Source organism: Schistocerca nitens, chromosome 5, assembly GCF_023898315.1.
Source record: "Schistocerca nitens isolate TAMUIC-IGC-003100 chromosome 5, iqSchNite1.1, whole genome shotgun sequence".
NCBI lineage: Eukaryota > Metazoa > Arthropoda > Insecta > Orthoptera > Acrididae > Schistocerca > Schistocerca nitens.
In genome coordinates, this window is record NC_064618.1 from 677,300,713 (window position 1) to 677,318,862 (window position 18,150).

The window sequence follows — 18,150 nt, forward strand, 5'->3', positions numbered from 1 at the left end:
AAATACCGGCCTTAATCTGAGGAAGAAATTTCTGAGGATGTACGTCTGGAATACAGCATTGTATGGTAGTGAAACATGGACTGTGGGAAAACCGGAACAGAAGAGAATCGAAGCATTTGAGATGTGGTGCTATAGACGAATGTTGAAAATTAGGTGGACTGATAAGGTAAGGAATAAGGAGGTTCTGCGCAGAATCGGAGAGGAAAGGAATCTGTCGAAAACACTGATAAGGAGAAGGGACAGGATGATAGGACATTTGCTAAGACATGAGGGAATGACTTCCATGGTACTAGAGGGAGCTGTAGAGGGCAAAAACTGTAGAGGAAGACAGAGATTGGAATACGTCAAGCAAATAATTGAGGACGTTGGTTGCAAGTGCTACTCTGAGATGAAGAGGTTAGCACAGGAAAGGAATTCGTGGCGGGCCGCATCAAACCAGTCAGTAGACTGATGACCAAAAAAAACTGAAGAATGAAAGTGAGGGTAGAGCTAACACCATCACTACTTTACCGGTTGCCAATACGATTTTTTTCGAGTTGATAATTAAAACTTCATGAGTACCCTCCGTAAAGGTAGATGAAAGAAAACTAAATTACTGTAATCTAATTCTCTTCTAGCAGGTAGTTTGTTAGCTACAAATAATAAGCAGCAGTATTCGTTTATGATTAAGCTGTCGTAAACATTGGCTGTGGCCAAGCTTAGGAGGTTGTTATTAATAGTGCGAGCGTATTTGTTATTAGTGGTGTAGAGCATAAATTAAACTCTTACCGCATAAAAAAGAAGACATGGGTCCTCAGACGCTGTGCTCCATTTGAGTGAAACACTTTATTCGTTACAAATTGCCAATTTTAATCTCATCACCTTTATCAAGTGGTTGAAATTGAGCAATAGTGATAAATAAAATATTTCATTAAAATACGAGGGCGTGCTGAAAAGTAATGCCTCCGAATTTTTATGTAAGGTATCCTACAGCTTTTTAAATAAAAAATACGTTATTAACATTCTACATTTTTAATCTTCATCTCTGCATATCTTTTCTCAACTTGCTCACTCTGGTGATGAACACATTTCTCTCAACGAGAGATCAGTTTGTTGATACCGTTCCTGCAGAATGTTTCGCGTTGTTGACGGAGCTGCAACATCTCTGCTTGCAACGAGTCATCGTTATCTGAGGGTAGTGCTCGAAGGTAATCATTTAAGTTTTGGAAGCAAGTGAAAATCAGATGGGGCCAAATCGGGACTGAAAATCACATGTATGAAGGATGCTCGATGACAGTGAACTCTTTGAATTCGAAACTCGATATCTGCACACTGTTTCTCACGCACCGACTAGTTCCCTTACACACTGTCATGTTACACGCTACTATTAGGACCCTTCCAACGGAAAATACATAGAAATAGATAGAAATGAAGAATAAGGATGCAGAATGTTAATAAGGTTTGTTTTATTTTAAGACTTTTCACATTAAAGAATCACAGGCATTACTTTTCAGCGCGCCTTCATGTAACACAGCGTCTTCGGAACCAAATTTTCTTTTAATCGGTGTTTGGCGGCTGTGGAGTTGAATATAAGAAAAATAGTTTTAGCATGTACTAGCGAAATGTCATCTCGGAAGAACAGATCGAGCAATTTAACAGGTTCAGACGTGAGAAGTGCACCAAATCCCAGTCAGATGTATTGTCAGACCTAACAATATTCCTTCTCGAGATTCTTTCACTTTAAAGGTAAATCAGCCATCAACGTCAAGTTATTTTGAACACTCTGGTACTGGAGAGTATAAGCCTACTATAAGATTTACTTATTGTACAAGGTGGGGTAAATAAAAGTAACCCCGAAAGCAGAGTTCCGAGATACAAAGAAACACAGCAGAGGGAAGGAAATATAGCACTAACCAGACTGTAGCAGAGTGACTATCATTCATCTCTTGGCATTTTTGGGCCCTGTTCAGTAAGTTGCTGAAGGCGGATCGAAGCTGGACTGCTGGAATTATATGAAAATTGAAGATGGAGAGGGGAAAACAGGAAAGGAAAGAAAAGGTAGGGAATAACTGCTGGAATTACCGCAGTCTCATGCGAAATGTTCTGCTGCAGTTCTTGAAGACTGTGAGGGTTGTTGCGGTACACTTTAGACTTGAGGGCTGCCCACACAAAGTAACAGGCAGATCAGGTGAACTGGGTGGCCAGCAGGGCCGTGACCAGACTGACTGCTAACAATTTTTTCAGAGGTGAAGACTTGTGTAAATGTGCTCCAAAGAACAGGTGTGGATCACATGGCAGGCGTAGACATGGTGTGCGTGTCACGGGTTGTGGTTATATGCATACATTCACGTCCAATCGTATCCACCTGTCTGGGCCACTTTTATCTGACGCGTCCTGTACTATCGCAATATTGGCATTGGACTGTTAGATGACAGTGCTTAACTAATTGTATATCAGATAATTATCATTGTCATACACGGGATCGTGCCTATTACTGGTGACAGATCAGATTAACAAATGTTTCCCGAAGAGAAAATAGTCTGTACGAACACTGCATTTATTGGATTCACAGTTCAAGTCAATAGCAATACCGTCTCTAATGATCTGAACGTTGATGGAACGTTAAATCTTAATCATTTTTCCTTTCTGCAACAGCAGTTGTTTATAACACTCTGTTTAATTTTTATCACAGTTCTCCTTTCATTCTGGTATAAGCCGCGTCACTATATAATAATTTCCAAATTATAAGTCAGGTTCTAGTCCCCCTCTCATGAATCTTAACACTTAACTATTTATCGTCTGTAGCCTAGGCCAAGAATTAAATGTGCTAGTTCTGCTCACACGTGCAGTTTATCAGACATACTACTTTCCTTCATTCATAGCTCCTACCATTTACATCTCTGGACCCTCAGGCATTAATCTTCATTTAAAAGTATGACTCAATACAATACTTCACAAATACGTTGGTCAATGCATTTCGTTCCTCCCACATACTCGATAAACGACGCTCTACGACAGTCGATGGCAGGTAATACCACGTACAGCCTGAAGCATTATTACGCGTTTTAGAAAGCATTCTACAATGTCCTGTTTAAGAAGGACACGTAACCCACCGAAGATCCTCCCAGGAATGCACAACACTAAACAAGCCAACCTACCCAGCATAAAGTAAATATCGTTTGACGGTGTATGTGACTCAACACTTGCAATGGATTGACATTGTAGTACATAATATAGATCATTCAGCATCTATGCTTTGTCAACACAGGCGAGCGTCGTATTACTAGTTAGAGAAAAACTTAAAACTAATCCGGAATCGAAATTTCTTTAGTTCTAACAATCTGCGTAACTGCGTAACTGGGTAACTTGCAACGTGCTAGCATGAGGGACAGGAAGGTGAGCTAAATGTAGATCGAATATGTGCGGCAAATTCACGACCATTTGCTTCAAACAAAGGCCAATTTGAGTGCGATTTTTAGGGGGTTATCCATGTCCATTTAAGCTGATCCTAAATCTCTATGCAGCTAAAATATTATAGCAAATAAAACAAAATTTATACGATTCACAGGCAGCTGGAGCACACGATTTGCCATACTTTACTGGCTATTGTGATTACAGAGTCATCCGGCAATAGTCAAAATAAAAATAATATATTCGCAAAATGACTTAACATTCGGCCCCGTTCGACGGGAAAACACTAGGAAAGACAGAGAGGGATTAAAAAAATCTCTGAGAAAAATTTCTTAGGCGCTTCTGCAGTACATGGGAATTGTATGAATATCTGGCCGACGAAAGATTTTCTAACATGACTGTTATGACTGTATTAATATTAAGGCACACGGTGAAAGGTGGAAGCTATTGCCTATATGTGTGATTCGTGGCCTTGATATTAAGAAATGAAAGAGAGCCTAGAGGAATAAAGTAATACATGTTCCACCTGTTCACAGATTTGCTGTGGAGTAATCCGTTGTTCCCCGAAAAAATCTTCTCTCTGCAGCCTAGTTCACGCAGTTTTGGAAGTTCCTGTCGGATTAAAACTTCTTGCCAAACCGGCAGATAAGCCTCGAGCCGAACGGCAAGGTTCGAGGTTCGTATCACGACCGGGCACACAGTTCGAAGCTGCCAGGAAGTTTCAGCACGCACGGTGTGTGTCAGCTATGAGGGACATTCAAATGAAACTCGAACACCCGCCACAACGGAGCCATGGAATGTTTCATTCAAAAGTAAACATCAGATGGGTTAGGATAGTTACCCCACTGGGAGACGACACAATCAATTCCTGTTTCGTAGCCGGCCGCTGTGGCCGAGCAGTTCTTGGCGCTTCGGTCCGGAACCGCGCTGCTGCTACGGTCGCTGGTTCAAATCCTGCCTCGGGCATGGATGTGTGTGATGTCCTTAGGTTGGTTAGGTTTAAGTAGTTCTAAGTCTAGGGGACTGATGACCTTAGATGTTAAGTCCCATAGTGCATAGAGCCATTTGCACCTGTTTCGCAGAAAGCGCTCGGTCGCTGACGGACTCATTCTTGCATTTCCTCGTCCAGCAGAATCCGATGTCTATGTAAGTTCTTATGCAGGTCGCCAAAGCTATGATAATGACACGGTGAAATATCCAGGCATTACGAAGGACGATACAATGTTAGGTTGTTCAGGCAAGTTCCGACAAGGTCATGACCACCTTCAACTGTAGGGGCCCTCTCTCGTCAAGTTCCTAGAGAGTGGAACCACAAGCATTGTGCAATGCTATAAAGACACGTTGCAGAAACTGCATAGCGCCAGAAAGTCAAAAGATGCAGGAGTGCTGTCGGACAGAATCATCCTGTTGCACTGTAACGTCCACCTCCACAGTGCCAACACTACTTCAGTGATTTGGTTGCGAAAGACTGCAACATCCTCCTTAGAGCCCTGATCTTTCACCGTGTGATTTGCACGCCTCTGACGACCTGAAGAAAGACATCGTAGACGTCGGTTTCAGTCGGACGAGGAAATGCAAGAGTGGGTCTAAACAGGTATTAATCGTCTCGTCTCTCAGTGGGATGAATGTCTTACAACCTGTGGGGATTACTTTAGAACGGAACTGTTTTATGGTCTTGTTGTGTGCGCCCTTTATAAGTCAGCAATAACTCAACGAAAATCAAGAAATTAGGTTAGTACATCCTTTATAATGATTTCTAATTTTATTTTGCAGTAAAATGGAATATCAAATGTTAATACTACTAGGGTACTATACTTCTCAATTTGTGTAGTTGCAAATGTTGGACTGATGACTTTACTTACTTGGCTCGCCCTCCTCCATTTTGCCCTCCTATTCTGGAACCAGGTCTTCACCTGAAACAAAATAACTACAATTAATCTATGGAACTGATCTTGTCGGACAGAAGTAGCTTATCATTTCCCAAGTATATCAATACGATTTGGTTACGCTCAATGTAGAAATGAATTGTATCTCTTTTTTGTGTGAAACAGAAGTATAGCTCCTAATCATTTGTGAAACGTTTTAGTCTCAATTCTTTGCTTTTTTCTTCGATTATGATCAATAATTACATTCTTTTCCGTGTCGTGGAAAGTTGTGGATAAAGAAGCCGCAGTCGTTGCTATTTCATTGAAGTAGATTTAAACACAGCGGTTGAAAAGAGCAAATTGAAGAGAGAACCAGGAAATAAAAGATGAAAGACGTGATTGTTAGTGTGACAGTTCTCGTCACAACGCATCAGGCATTCTACGTTTTTCAGTGCTTTTATTATAAGAAATATTAAATTTAGACGCAAGTTACAAAATCTTGGAGTGTAAGGGATACGAGCAGCCGAGAGGCGCAGCAAGTGGTCGTTCCCGCAGAAAGACGCGGCTGTTGCCACAGATGCTATCGTGACGGAGCAGCGCGGTACGGGGTACGGTGATCCCGAGCGAGATGATCGCTTGGCGCTAGTAACGGGATGGTGGAACGTGTTCTTTGTTTGACCACCAAAACAGAAAACTTGGATAACGATATTAAACCATGGAGACCGCGAAATAGTAGACGAAAAGTAGACAAACTGAAGGTACTCTACTATCTTCGAAACAATATGACATGTGATGGATGAAGCAAGAACGACATAAAAAGAAGACTAGTATAGGCAAAGAGAGAATTTCTGACCAAAAGGATTCTACTACTATCAAACATTGGCCTTCATCTGAGGTACGAATTTTTGGAAATGAACGTTTGGAGCACATCAGTATATGAAAGTGTACAATGGACTATAGCAAACATTGAAAGAAGGGAATCGAAGAGTTTGAGATATGGCGCTACAGAGAGATGCATAATATGAGGTAAACTGATATGGTAAGAAATGAAGAGGTTCTCCGCCGAACTGGCGAGGAAAGGCTCATTTGCGAAACATTGATCAGAAAACTGGACAGGATAATATTGTGTATGTTATCAAGAAATATTTTGCATGATATTCGAAGTGTAATGAAAATAGTAGAATGTTTATAGGACATAAGACGAAATAATATTTTATGTAACAAAAATGTCAGAGGAGCATCCTTTCTCCGCTAAGGTTTCACGAAGATTGTGGCGCTAATGATGTTCAGAGGCGGTGTTCAAACAGCCCTCTGACGAATATTGCTTTAGAGATGCTGTGGGAACTGTCTCTTTGGATTAATGCACAACTACACTGCTGGCCACCGTAAATGCAACACCCTGAAGGAAGCATCCAAATCAAGTGAAATTTACACCATGGGTTTGCAGCGATGAGATATGCAACTGATTAGAATTTCAGCGCAGACGCACATCACGCGCGCCTGTGGCGCCACCACATAGCGCCATTTAAGACTTGGCGATTTCGACGAGTGTACGTTCGGCACGTGTGTTTACCTTGTGGTTGTTTCACAAGACGATCAGTTATGCCTCGTAGACAACAGCGAACATCGTTTGATCAAGTATCCGAGTTCGACAGAGGAAGGATAGTGGCTTACCGAGATTGTGGATTATCATACAGAGAAATCGCTAGTCGTGTTGGACGAAACCAAACAACTGTAATGTGGATATGTGACCGTTGGATGCAGGAGGGTACGACGGACCGACGTGGTCGATCGCATTCACCTCGGTGCACCACTGCACGTGCTGATAGGTAAATTGTGCGCATGGCAGTGACGGATCGCTCAGTGACATCCCGAACCATAGCACAGCACATTGCGTCTGTAACGCATCATCCAGTGTCTGCGCATACCATTCGATGCCGTTTACAGCAGAGTGGTCTGTCCGCAAGACGTCCATTGCTTCGTCTACCATTGACGCAGAACCACAGACGTCTCCGTCGCCAATGGTGTGATGACAGACTGATGTGGACGGCAGAAAGGAATGACGTTGTCTTTACTGACGAGGCACGCTTCTGTCTGCAGCACCACGATGGTCGGATTCGAGTGTGGAGACACTGTGGAGAGAGGATACTGGACAGCTGCATTATGCACCGCCACATTGGTCTTGCACCAGGTATTATGGTATGGGGCGGTATTGGATATTACTCTCGCACGCCTCTAGTTCGCATTGCCGGTACTTTAAATAGCCGGCGCTACATATCCGAGGTGCTGGAGCCAGTTGTCCTTCCTTACATTCAGGGCTCGGCCACAGCCATATTTCAACAGGATAATGCGCGACCACAAGTGGCACGCATTGTCCAAAGGTTCTTCGTCAATAACCAGATTGAATTGCTTCCCTGGCCGGCTCGCTCTCCGGATCGTTCACCGATAGAAAACATGTGGTCCATGGTTGCTCAACGAGTGACCCAGATTACATCCCCAGCTGCCACACCAGATGATCTTTGGCAACGTGTGGAAGCTGCTTGGGCTGCTGTACCCCAGGAACACATCCAACATCTCTTTGACTCAATGCCGAGACGTGTGGCAGCGGTGATCTCCAACAATGGCGGCTACTCTGGCTACTGATTCTGGCAGGAACCACATGTCACAGACGTCTGTAAACGTAATAATTTGATACTTGGTCAACATGTTATCTACAACATAAATTTTGTTGTGCTACCTCTTGTCTTTCTTGGTGTTGCATTTACGGTGGCCAGCAGTGTAGTATCTGTGTGCTAACGATGGTCTAAGCCACTCAGAACAACCAGCTGTTTCACCAACGATGACTGCAACGTCAGCCAGACGGGCAACCTGTTCTTCGGTATCTCGTATACAAATCCATTGGAGCTCAGCAGCATCTCTAATACAAAATTTGTCACATCGTAGTTTGAACACCGTCTCTGAACATCGCGTCGAAACTTTCATGGAGCGGGGAAACCGTGCACCTGTAACGTATCTGTCACATAAAAATGTCTCTTATCCTCCTCTGAATACAGTAAATTCTTTATACGTAGTTTTTTTCACCCTATTCATCCAAGATGTAACTGAGGACATTGGGTATAAGTGCTACTCTGAAATGAAGAGCTTTCCACATTGAACCAGTGACAAATATTGTGGGGAAGGCCAACCAAAGACTGCTTTTTAATGTCAGAACACTTAGAAGATACAACAGGTCTACTAACGAGACCGTCTTCACCCCGCTGGTCCTTCCCCTTTTGGAGTACTGCTGCGCCGGCCGCGGTGGTCTTGCGGTTCTAGGCGCTCAGTCCGGAACCGCGCGTCCGCTACGGTCGCAGGTTCGAATCCTGCCTCGGGCATGGATGTGTGTGATGTCCTTAGGTTAGTTAGGTTTAAGTAGTTCTAAGTTCTAGGGGACTTATGACCACAGATGTTGAGTCCCATAGTGCTCAGATCCATTTGAACCATTTGGAGTACTGCTGCGCCGCGTAGGATCCTTACCAGACAGGGTTAGCGGAGTACATTGACAAAATTCAAAGAATTGCAGCACTTTTTGTACTATTGCGAAATAGTGTCGCATATATGGTACAGGAATTGGGGTGGAAATCAATAAAACAAAGGCGTTTTTTCTTGCGGCGGGATCTCCTCACGAAATTTCAATCACCAACTTTCTCCTCCGAATACGAAAATATTTTGCTATTGTCGATCTCGGTAAGCAGAAAGGAACATCATTATAACATAAGGGAAATAAAAGCTCGCATGCGGGTTCCGCGCGCACTGTTCGAGATTGGAATAAAGCACTCCGTCTTCAGGCCACAAGTGGCCCATCTATTGGAATAATAGAGAATTATTGTGAATGTGGTTCGATGAACCCTCTGCCAAGCACTTAAGTGTGATTTGCAGAGTATCCATGTAGATGCAGATCTAGAAGTAGGCGAAGTCAAGAGAATTAGTAGGAATTGCATTAAAGATGACAACACATTTGACTGCCTCGATATACATAAATGAGTTAACAGATCCCTTTTTATTATTCAGAAGTACTGCACTACACCATAATATTAATCTCGTCCCCCACATGCAAATAAAGCTGTTTTCACCCGATAAGCACTACATCTGCGAGAGATAACAAACGAAGTGGTACATACGTTCCCGAGACCACAGCAATGCCTCCTAGGTTTAAGGACACCTAAGTACCACGTGGTTTCAATTAAAGATCAGCAACTCACGGAGGCCAAAAGTGGGCTGAAAGCATCGCATGGCAGTGAAACATGGTAGATATTCTAATGCGTTAATGCGAAACCGATTTACTCTGGAAAAAAATTAGTTTCAATTTCGGCCACGAGGTGCAAATCTGGCGCTGTGCACTATATATATGAAATTATGACATACACGTTGTCATGGGGCAAACCATAAGGTCAATAAACAGTATGGCTGTCGAGAAGGGAGACTATGCGCTGTTAGTGAAACTGTTTTATGTGAACGGCAGCAGTTACAGTACTGGAATGAGAGAATATCGCCGACTGAAAGGTCGGAGGAGAAGGCCAGTGTCATTAAATGGTTTCAAGAACATTATAACGGAATTCGAAAACACGGGAGAGCTTGGTGTGGCACTTGGAAGGCGTCCTAACCCGGTGGAAGTTATTGACGAGATTTCTGTTGCTGTAACTGACCATTATGCATATGCCGCAGGCAGTGCTAGTGCTCGCGCAGTGTCACGAGAATGGCCCATCCAATGGTCAACAGTACGAAAAATTGTGCGGCCTGTACAAGATCAAGGCGGTGCAGCAACTGAAATATTGTGATCCCCAGAAGAGTTCTAAATTTGCTCTTAGGTTTCAGCCACGGATCGAAATCGGTGACACGTGGACGGGCAGTACTTTATGGGGGAGTGACGAGGTTCGTTTTCGCTACAGGGTCCACTGAATACATGGAACTGCCGAATTTAGGATACTGTTCAACCGTGTGTTGTGCACGAAGACCCACCGCATTCGCCAAGTCTGATTGTGTGATGTGGATTCGTGAGCACCTTTACTGTTGGTCCATTCCTCTTTGAAGAGAGCGCACTCAGGGGTCCTGTCAGGTGTAGCGTGGCGTCTGCGCGCTATCGACACGACCTCATTGTTCACCATGTGAGTTCTGCTTTGGAGGAGCGCAATTGTGCAGAAACTACTGTTCTTACGCAAGGTGGGCAACACGTCTTGTCACCCGCCCAGTGAAAGATCAGCTTGATGCAACCTTCCACGAACGTACACTACTGGCCATTAAAATTGCTACACCACCGTCACACGTTCGAATCCTGCCACGGGCATGGATGTGTGTGATGTCCTTAGGTTAGTTAGGTTGAAGTAGTTCTAAATTCTAGGGGACTGATGACGTCAGCAGTTAAGTCACATAGTGCTCAGAGCCATTTGCAGTTTGCTACACCACGAAGGTGACGTGCTACAGACGCGAAATTTAACCGACAGCAAGACGATGCTGTGATATGCAAATAATTAGCTTTTCAGAACAGTCACACAAGGCTGGTGCCGGTGGCGACACCTACAAAGTGCTAACACGAGGAAAGTTTCCAACCGATTTCTCATACACAAACAGCAGTTGACCGGCGTTGTTGTGATGCCTCGTGTAAGGAGGAGAAATGCGTACCATCACGTTTCCGACTTTGATAAAGGTCGGATTGTAGCATATCGCGATTGCGGTTTATCGTATCGCGACATTGCTGCTGACGTTGGACGAGCTCCAATGACTGTTAGCGAATATGGAATCGGTGGGTTCAGGAGGGTAATACGGAAAGCAGTCGAGATGACAGGCATCTTATCCGCATGGCTGTAACGGATCGTGCAGCCACGTCTCGATCCCTGAGTCAGCAGATGGGGACATTTGCAAGACAACAACCATTTGCACTAACAGCTAGACGACGTTTGCAGCACCATGGACTATCAGCTCGGAGACCATGGCTGCGGTTACCCTTGACGCTGCATCACAGGCAGGAGCGCCTCCGATGGTGTACTCAACGACGAACCTGGGTGCACGAATGGCAAAACGTCATTTTTTCGGATGAATCCAGGTTCTGTTTACAGCATCATGATGATCGCATCCGTGTTTGACGACATCACGGTGAACGCACATTGGAAGCGTGTATTCGTCATCGCCATACTAGCGTATCACCCGGTGTGATGGTATAGGGTGCCATTGGTTACACGTCTCGATCACCTCTTGTTCGCATTGACGGCTCTTTGAACAGTGGACGTTACGTTTCAGATGTGTTACGACCCGTAGCTCTACCCTTCATTCTATCCCTGCGAAACCCTACATTTGAGCAGGATAATGCACGACCGATGTTGCAGGTCCTGTACGGGCCTTTCTGGATACAGAAAATGTTCGACTACTGCCCTGGCCAGCACATTCTCCAGATCTCTCACCAATTGAAAACGTCTGGTCAATGGTGGCCGAGCAACTGGCTCGTCACAATACGCCAGGCACTACTCTTGATGAACCGTGGTATCGTGTTGAAGCTGCATGGGCAGCTGTGCCTGTACAAGCCATCCAAGCTCTGTTTGACTCAATGCCCAGGCGAATCAAGGCCGTTATTACGGCCAGAGGTGGTTTGTTCTGTGTACTGATTTCTCAGGATCTATGCACCCAAATTGCGTGAAAATGTAATCACATGTCAGTTCTAGTATAATATATTTGCCCAATGAATACCCGTTAATCATCTGCATTTCTTCTTGGTGTAGCAATTTTAATGACCAGTAGTGTATTATCTCTGGAGTTTTTCTAATTGCATGGACTGCAAGATCATCTATCTGAATCCACGTGACTTTTGGCTCTTTGGGATATCTTAAAGTACGTGTCTACCACGGACACGTTCGGTCTCCATTTGATCTGAAGGCCAGCATACAGGAACGTGTTGCTCGTATTCCACCAGAGCTGCTGCGTCCTTTCATGGATGCAGCATCTCGTCGGCGCCGCCGGTGGTCATGCTCAACAACTTGTGTGAGCGGCGGTTAATAATAAAATCAACATTATGCCTTACTTGTGTGGCCTTTTCTGTTCACATCCCGCTCCTAATCCATTATACATGGGAACATTTCTATACGTTCCTCTTGCATTCACGAGGTGACCAAAATTTGAACAAATTTTTTTCCAGCGTAAATAGTTCCCACATTAATGCATTAGAGTAACTACCAGTTTTCGATGTCATACGATAGTAACAGCCAATATTGGACCTCTGAGTGTAGCTGTACTTTATGTGTGGCGCATTAAGCACAGAAATTCCACGATTTCGTCAATACCGCCTACATGTAAAGTGGTAGATCTGTTACATAACCGACAAACAGAAATAATACGTAGCACAACTCTTAAGAACGTAAACTAAAAGTATGCATCTCCAAGCAAGCTGCGCGCAGCTAGTGGTCTGGTGGCTAGAGTTGCTGCCTCTGGATCACGGGATCCTGGGTTCGATTGCCGATCGGGTTGGGGATTTTCTCCGCTCGGCGACTGGGTTCTTGTGTTGTCCTCATCATTTCATCGTCATCTGGGAATGTGACGAGACGGGACAGTGAAAAGATTGGGAATTTGTAGAGGCGCTGATAACCACGCAGTTGAGCGCCCCAAAAACCAAATACTATCATCTTCATACAAGCAAGTCGCTAGAGACTCCTCCCCTACTTCTCCTAAGAGCTATGCTTACCTAATGCTTGGTCGATAGATTCTTTTTCAGCAGTTCGGGGAACAAATGGATACCTCGGGACAAAGGCCACAATTACTTGAATAAATTAAATGGCTCTGAGCACTATGGGACTCAACTGCTGTGGTCATTAGTCCCCTAGAACTTAGAACTACTTAAACCTAACTAACCTAAGGACATCACAAACATCCATGCCCGAGGCAGGATTCGAACCTGCGACCGTAGCAGTCGCACGGTTCCGGCCTGCGCGCCTAGAACCGCGAGAGAATAAATTACATGGTATGAGGAATGTTTTGAAATTGCCAAAGTTGTACTGGATGTGTGACCTGTCCTCTTCATTAACTGGCTCTCGCAGATGCATCATGACCCTCAAAGAAGTCCAAAATGTAAAAAAAGCCAGTGATGGGTTACGTACTCATCAGTATAAAGAGAATATTGTCGAGTAAAAATGTTTAAGCGTTTCAGAAGTGAACATGAAGATGACTTGATCGGCTGTTAAGCTGCCGCATTAAACGGGATTACATAAGGTGGCAGTTGTTTAATTCCTGTGAATCAACTGAGCATGTGAAGGTTATTTAGGCCCCTATGCCCCTCCTACGCGTCTTATCGACGGGCGCTGCTTGGAAGCCGTGCCCAAAAAACCTGATTGCTTCACGCTGGCTGTTTATCTTAATCCGCGGTACGGTCGGAACGAGGGAATAACATCTCTGACAATGACGCCAAGATTTACGGCCGGGGTTTCACAAAGGCTGCCGATCAACGTTATCTGCTCGGCCATCGCCGCAATAACACAACGATGGAAGAGCCAGAGAGATCGCCTTAATTGCGCTTGTCAACATAATCCCTGGTCTGAAGGGTGTCTCAGCGGCGGCGCCGCAGCAGCGAGTGTTGCGGTCGCGTGATTCGGACTACACAGCTGATTCTCAGAACGCGTAGTAACGGGAAGGATGGCCGTGTACGGACAATACTCACGATATGCAACTTTTGTGATCTGACTTGTACGTGATATTGAAATACTTCACCAGGAAACACTGTATGTCAAAGTATGCAGAGGTATGATGCAATATGACCGGGTTATTGCATGTATTCGATACTTCAACCAATAGTCAATGCTGCACCATATACTGCTGAGTTGGTGGTGTTGGTGTAGATGGAAGAGCTGGTGATTAAAGGAAGAAAGTAAAAAATTACATCTCTAACGATGACGGATGGGCCATACCCGATTAATGTTTGTCTTGATTCTCCGTACATTTGGCACTTACTAGCCTAATCTCTTATTATATTGACCTAGAACATCTTTGTTGCAAAGAATGTGGATGCTGTTCTTTACTAGGTCGTGGGTGCTTATTTCTAAAATGAAACCAGTTTTTGTGACACGTTAGCCTCTATTAGAATCCTTGAAAACGCTGCATGTAGCTTACTAGCCGACAATCACGACATAGCCCCGGTATCCATTTTGTCATTTTTCTATTAGAAACGAAAAAAAAAACTGAACTGTGTTTGAATACAGTTTAATATCGAAACAAAAAATCATTTCCATGTCTTCGTGAAAACACCTTGAAACTTGTGAAACAGTCGTACAAAGAAATAGGCGTAATGTGCAAATGTATAAGTGCAGTATCCAAATCAAGAAGCACAGCATGCAAAATACAAATTCTCTGTCGTGATTATTTCTGCACGCTGGGCGTAGCTGCTTCGCGTGTCTGCAACATGATTTTGTAAACGGCTCTGCGGCAACGTCCCTTCATAGCTCTATAGACCGCTATTGTTTCCGCCTATAGCCGTTGGCGCTTCGCAGTTAAAAGCTGTTAAAGGCGCTACGAGGTCTCAGGGATTTCCGTAAGTTGACGCGACTGTAGGAGTGTCTTAGTAGTAAAGAAAAAAATGTGTTAAAACTTCATGCACGATGCGGTTCACGCATTTCACTGTTTATGACGTCATATCTTTTGAACAGTATGTCGTACAATAATATAGGTACATTCAGATGCATGAAAAGTCACATCTTGCGTAGCATTTAAATTTATTACTTGTTTGCTACTAACTCTATTCGCAACATATTTTGCAGACGGTAATAAATTTAAACGCCATACATGATGTGACAGATTTACTTGGATCTCAGTATTTATGACGCCATATCCCGAGATATATATAAAATGGTATAATTTTGTAGAAACATTCAGCAGCATATGTGGATACTGGGTGCAAAATGTGTTGCGAACGGAATTAGTAGCAAAGAAGTGATATCTCCTAAATTATCTGTGGTAACATGATATGATATTGTGGTTGCATTTAGCGGCGTATGTGGATATTGTCTGAGAAATTTATTTCAAATAGAATTAGTAGCAGAAAAGTAATAAATTTAGATGTCATCCATAATGCTCTAGATCTTCACGCATATCGCTGGTTTTGACCCCATATCTTCTGAACTATGATTTTTTTAATTTTATTTATTTATTTATTTATTTATTTATTTTTTGCGTTCTGCCAGTTGTTCCAAGAGCATGTCATTTTACCAGATACATGTAATTCGTAGGCTGCCGTAAGCATTTACTAAAATCGTCATTTAATGAAACCTCCGTCAGGTACAGATTGGTTCAAATGGCTCTGAGCACTATGGGACTCAACATCTTAGGTCATAAGTCCCCTAGAACTTAGAACTACTTAAACCTAACTAACCTAAGGACATCACACACACCCATGCCCGAGGCAGGATTCGAACCTGCGACCGTAGCAGTCCCGCGGTTCCGGACTGCAGCGCCAGAACCGCTAGACCACCGCGGCCGGCTTCAGGTACAGAAATTCTGAAATTATACCTATATTTATGAAAGCTGAACAGCCGCCAAAACGGGACCATGGAACGGTTCTAATAAAAGTAATCACCGCTATCATTACGGTATTTATCCCAGTAGGAGACAAGACAATCAATTCCTTGTTTCAGAACGCTATCAACTGCTGAGATTCACAACCGCATCCGTGCTTGCAGTTCCTAGTCCGATCGAAAAGGTCACCAAAAATGTGAAAATCACACAGAGGAGGACCGGGGCTGTATGGAGGATGTTGCAATGTTTCCCAGCCAAATCGCTGAAGCGTACCCTTCATTCAGTCGGCCGTGTGGAGGTGTAAGAGAATGATTCCATCGGACGGCATTCCTGGGTGTTTAAACTTTTGGTGTGTCACAGCTCACTTATTCCATTGCCCCGTTGAAACGGTTTTCCGGTTTTCGTTTGCCCATCCGTTACCTTTAGGACTTGGAGGAACTCCGTGTACATTGTTTTTTGTGGAGATCGCAATACGCCGAGAGTAAGAAGGAGAAACGCCTACCCCCATATGTCTGAATTCGACATCGTCGGTTGTAGAGACTGCGCTCTAGGACCGGTGATTACTGGTGTGGATTCCCGTACCGCGGCAACAAAGAGATGCGTCGTTACAATGGTGAGCCCAAATAACAACAATGGATACAAGAGTGGCAATACGTCGTCTTTTGAGACGACTCGATCATCGCAGTGCGTGGAGGCTTCGAAGAGAACGAACGCTGCCAGACTGCAGTGTCCATCGTCATAATGAGCCTAGCATCTGGTGTAATAATAAGGAATGGTATCGGATACACAACACAATCATCAACGATTCGTATACCCGTCATTTTTGACGGATTAAGGTCTGTGGTTGCACGCTACCTTCGAGGTCCCCTCAATGTTATGTTTCAACTAACAATAAGTAATGGAAGGACACGGGTTGCCGTTGTTGCCCTTATGAACCTCGATACTGAGAGTGTTCGACTGGCGAGAGCGTTCTCTAGATGTTTCAAGAAAAAATGGCTCTGAGCACTAAGGGACTTAACATCTGAGGTCATCAGTCCCCTAGAACTTAGAACAACTTAAACCTAACTAACCTAAGGACGACACACACATCCATGCCCGAGGCAGGATTCGAACCTGCGACCGTAGCGGTCGCGCGGTTCCAAACTGAAGCGCTTAGAACCGCTCGGCCACTTCGACCGCTGATGTTTCACGTCTTTTTAAACATCTTGTCATGGCTTTCCGAGACATTAGCTGCCACCATTCGCTAGCCACCAGAATTAATGAACTCTGGCATAGAAGTGAAGTGCCGGGTGGTTATAGTTAAAGTGCAGTTACTCACAGAGTTCCAGTGTGGGCTGTAATTATCGTATGACAGCGAAACTTGGTAGATATTGTAATGCGTTAACGTTGAACTTATTTACACCGAAAGAAGTATTACTACCAATTAGGGCTACCAGGTCCAAATCTGGCCCTGAGCACTCTTTGTATGACGGTGTGACATCCACATTGTCATCTGGCAAACCGTACCGTGAATGAGCACTGTGGTTACACAGAAGGGAGACCGTGTGGTGGTAGTGAAACTGTTTTATGCGAACAGCAGCAATTACAGCTCTGCATTGAGAGATTATTGCCAACTGAAAAGTCTGTGGCGAGGACTGATATCATTAAATGGCTTAAAGAAGATGGTTATGAAATTGAAAAACTCAGGTAAGCTTGGCGTGGCACCTGCAAGAGGAAGGCGGACTGTCCCGATGAAAATTATTGACGAGGTTGCTGTTGTAACTGACCACACAGCATGTACCCTTGGGAGTGCTAGTGCTCATCCAGTGTCAAGTTTTGCGGACTATTTTACACTGGTACCTCTATAAGATGCAGAAGGTGCAGCAACTGAAACCTCATAATCTGCAACAACGTTATGAATTTGGTCTTCTTTTTCTGGGGTGGATCGAACTTGACGACATGTGGCTGGTCAATATTCTATAGAGTGATGAGGCACATTTCACGCTACGGGGTTCAGTGAATACACAGAACTGCCGAATTTGGGGTTGTGCTAAATCGCGTGTTGTGCACGAAGAGCCAATGCACTCACTGTATGTGAGTGTGTGGTGTGGATTCACGAGCACCTTTATTCTATGTTCGTTCTTCTTTGAACAGAATTCACCCAGAGGGCCTGACAGTGACCCGTGACGTCTGCACCTCTCTGTACAGCATGGGATTCCTGCTATCGCAGAGCGTAACTGTGTGGAAACCACAGTTTTCATCAAAAATGGGGAAATACCTGACGTCTCTCGCCCAATCATAGATCTGCTCAATGCAACCTTACACAGACGCAATACCTGCAGAGGTTTTCTAGATGCATGGCTTGCACGAGGGTTGCCCAGAAAGGAATGCGCAG

The 18,150-nt window shown here is 44.2% G+C and overlaps 1 protein-coding gene across 1 annotated transcript in view; it reads right to left on the reverse strand.

Moving 5' to 3' along the window:
- The window catches only part of LOC126260651 (hematopoietically-expressed homeobox protein HHEX), a 171,706-nt gene that overhangs the window by 12,786 nt on the left and 140,770 nt on the right, over positions 1-18,150 (reverse strand). The window contains exon 3 of the mRNA XM_049957988.1: positions 5,253-5,303. Coding sequence (XP_049813945.1) covers positions 5,253-5,303 — 51 coding nt within the window. The remainder of the gene's footprint in view (positions 1-5,252; positions 5,304-18,150) is intronic.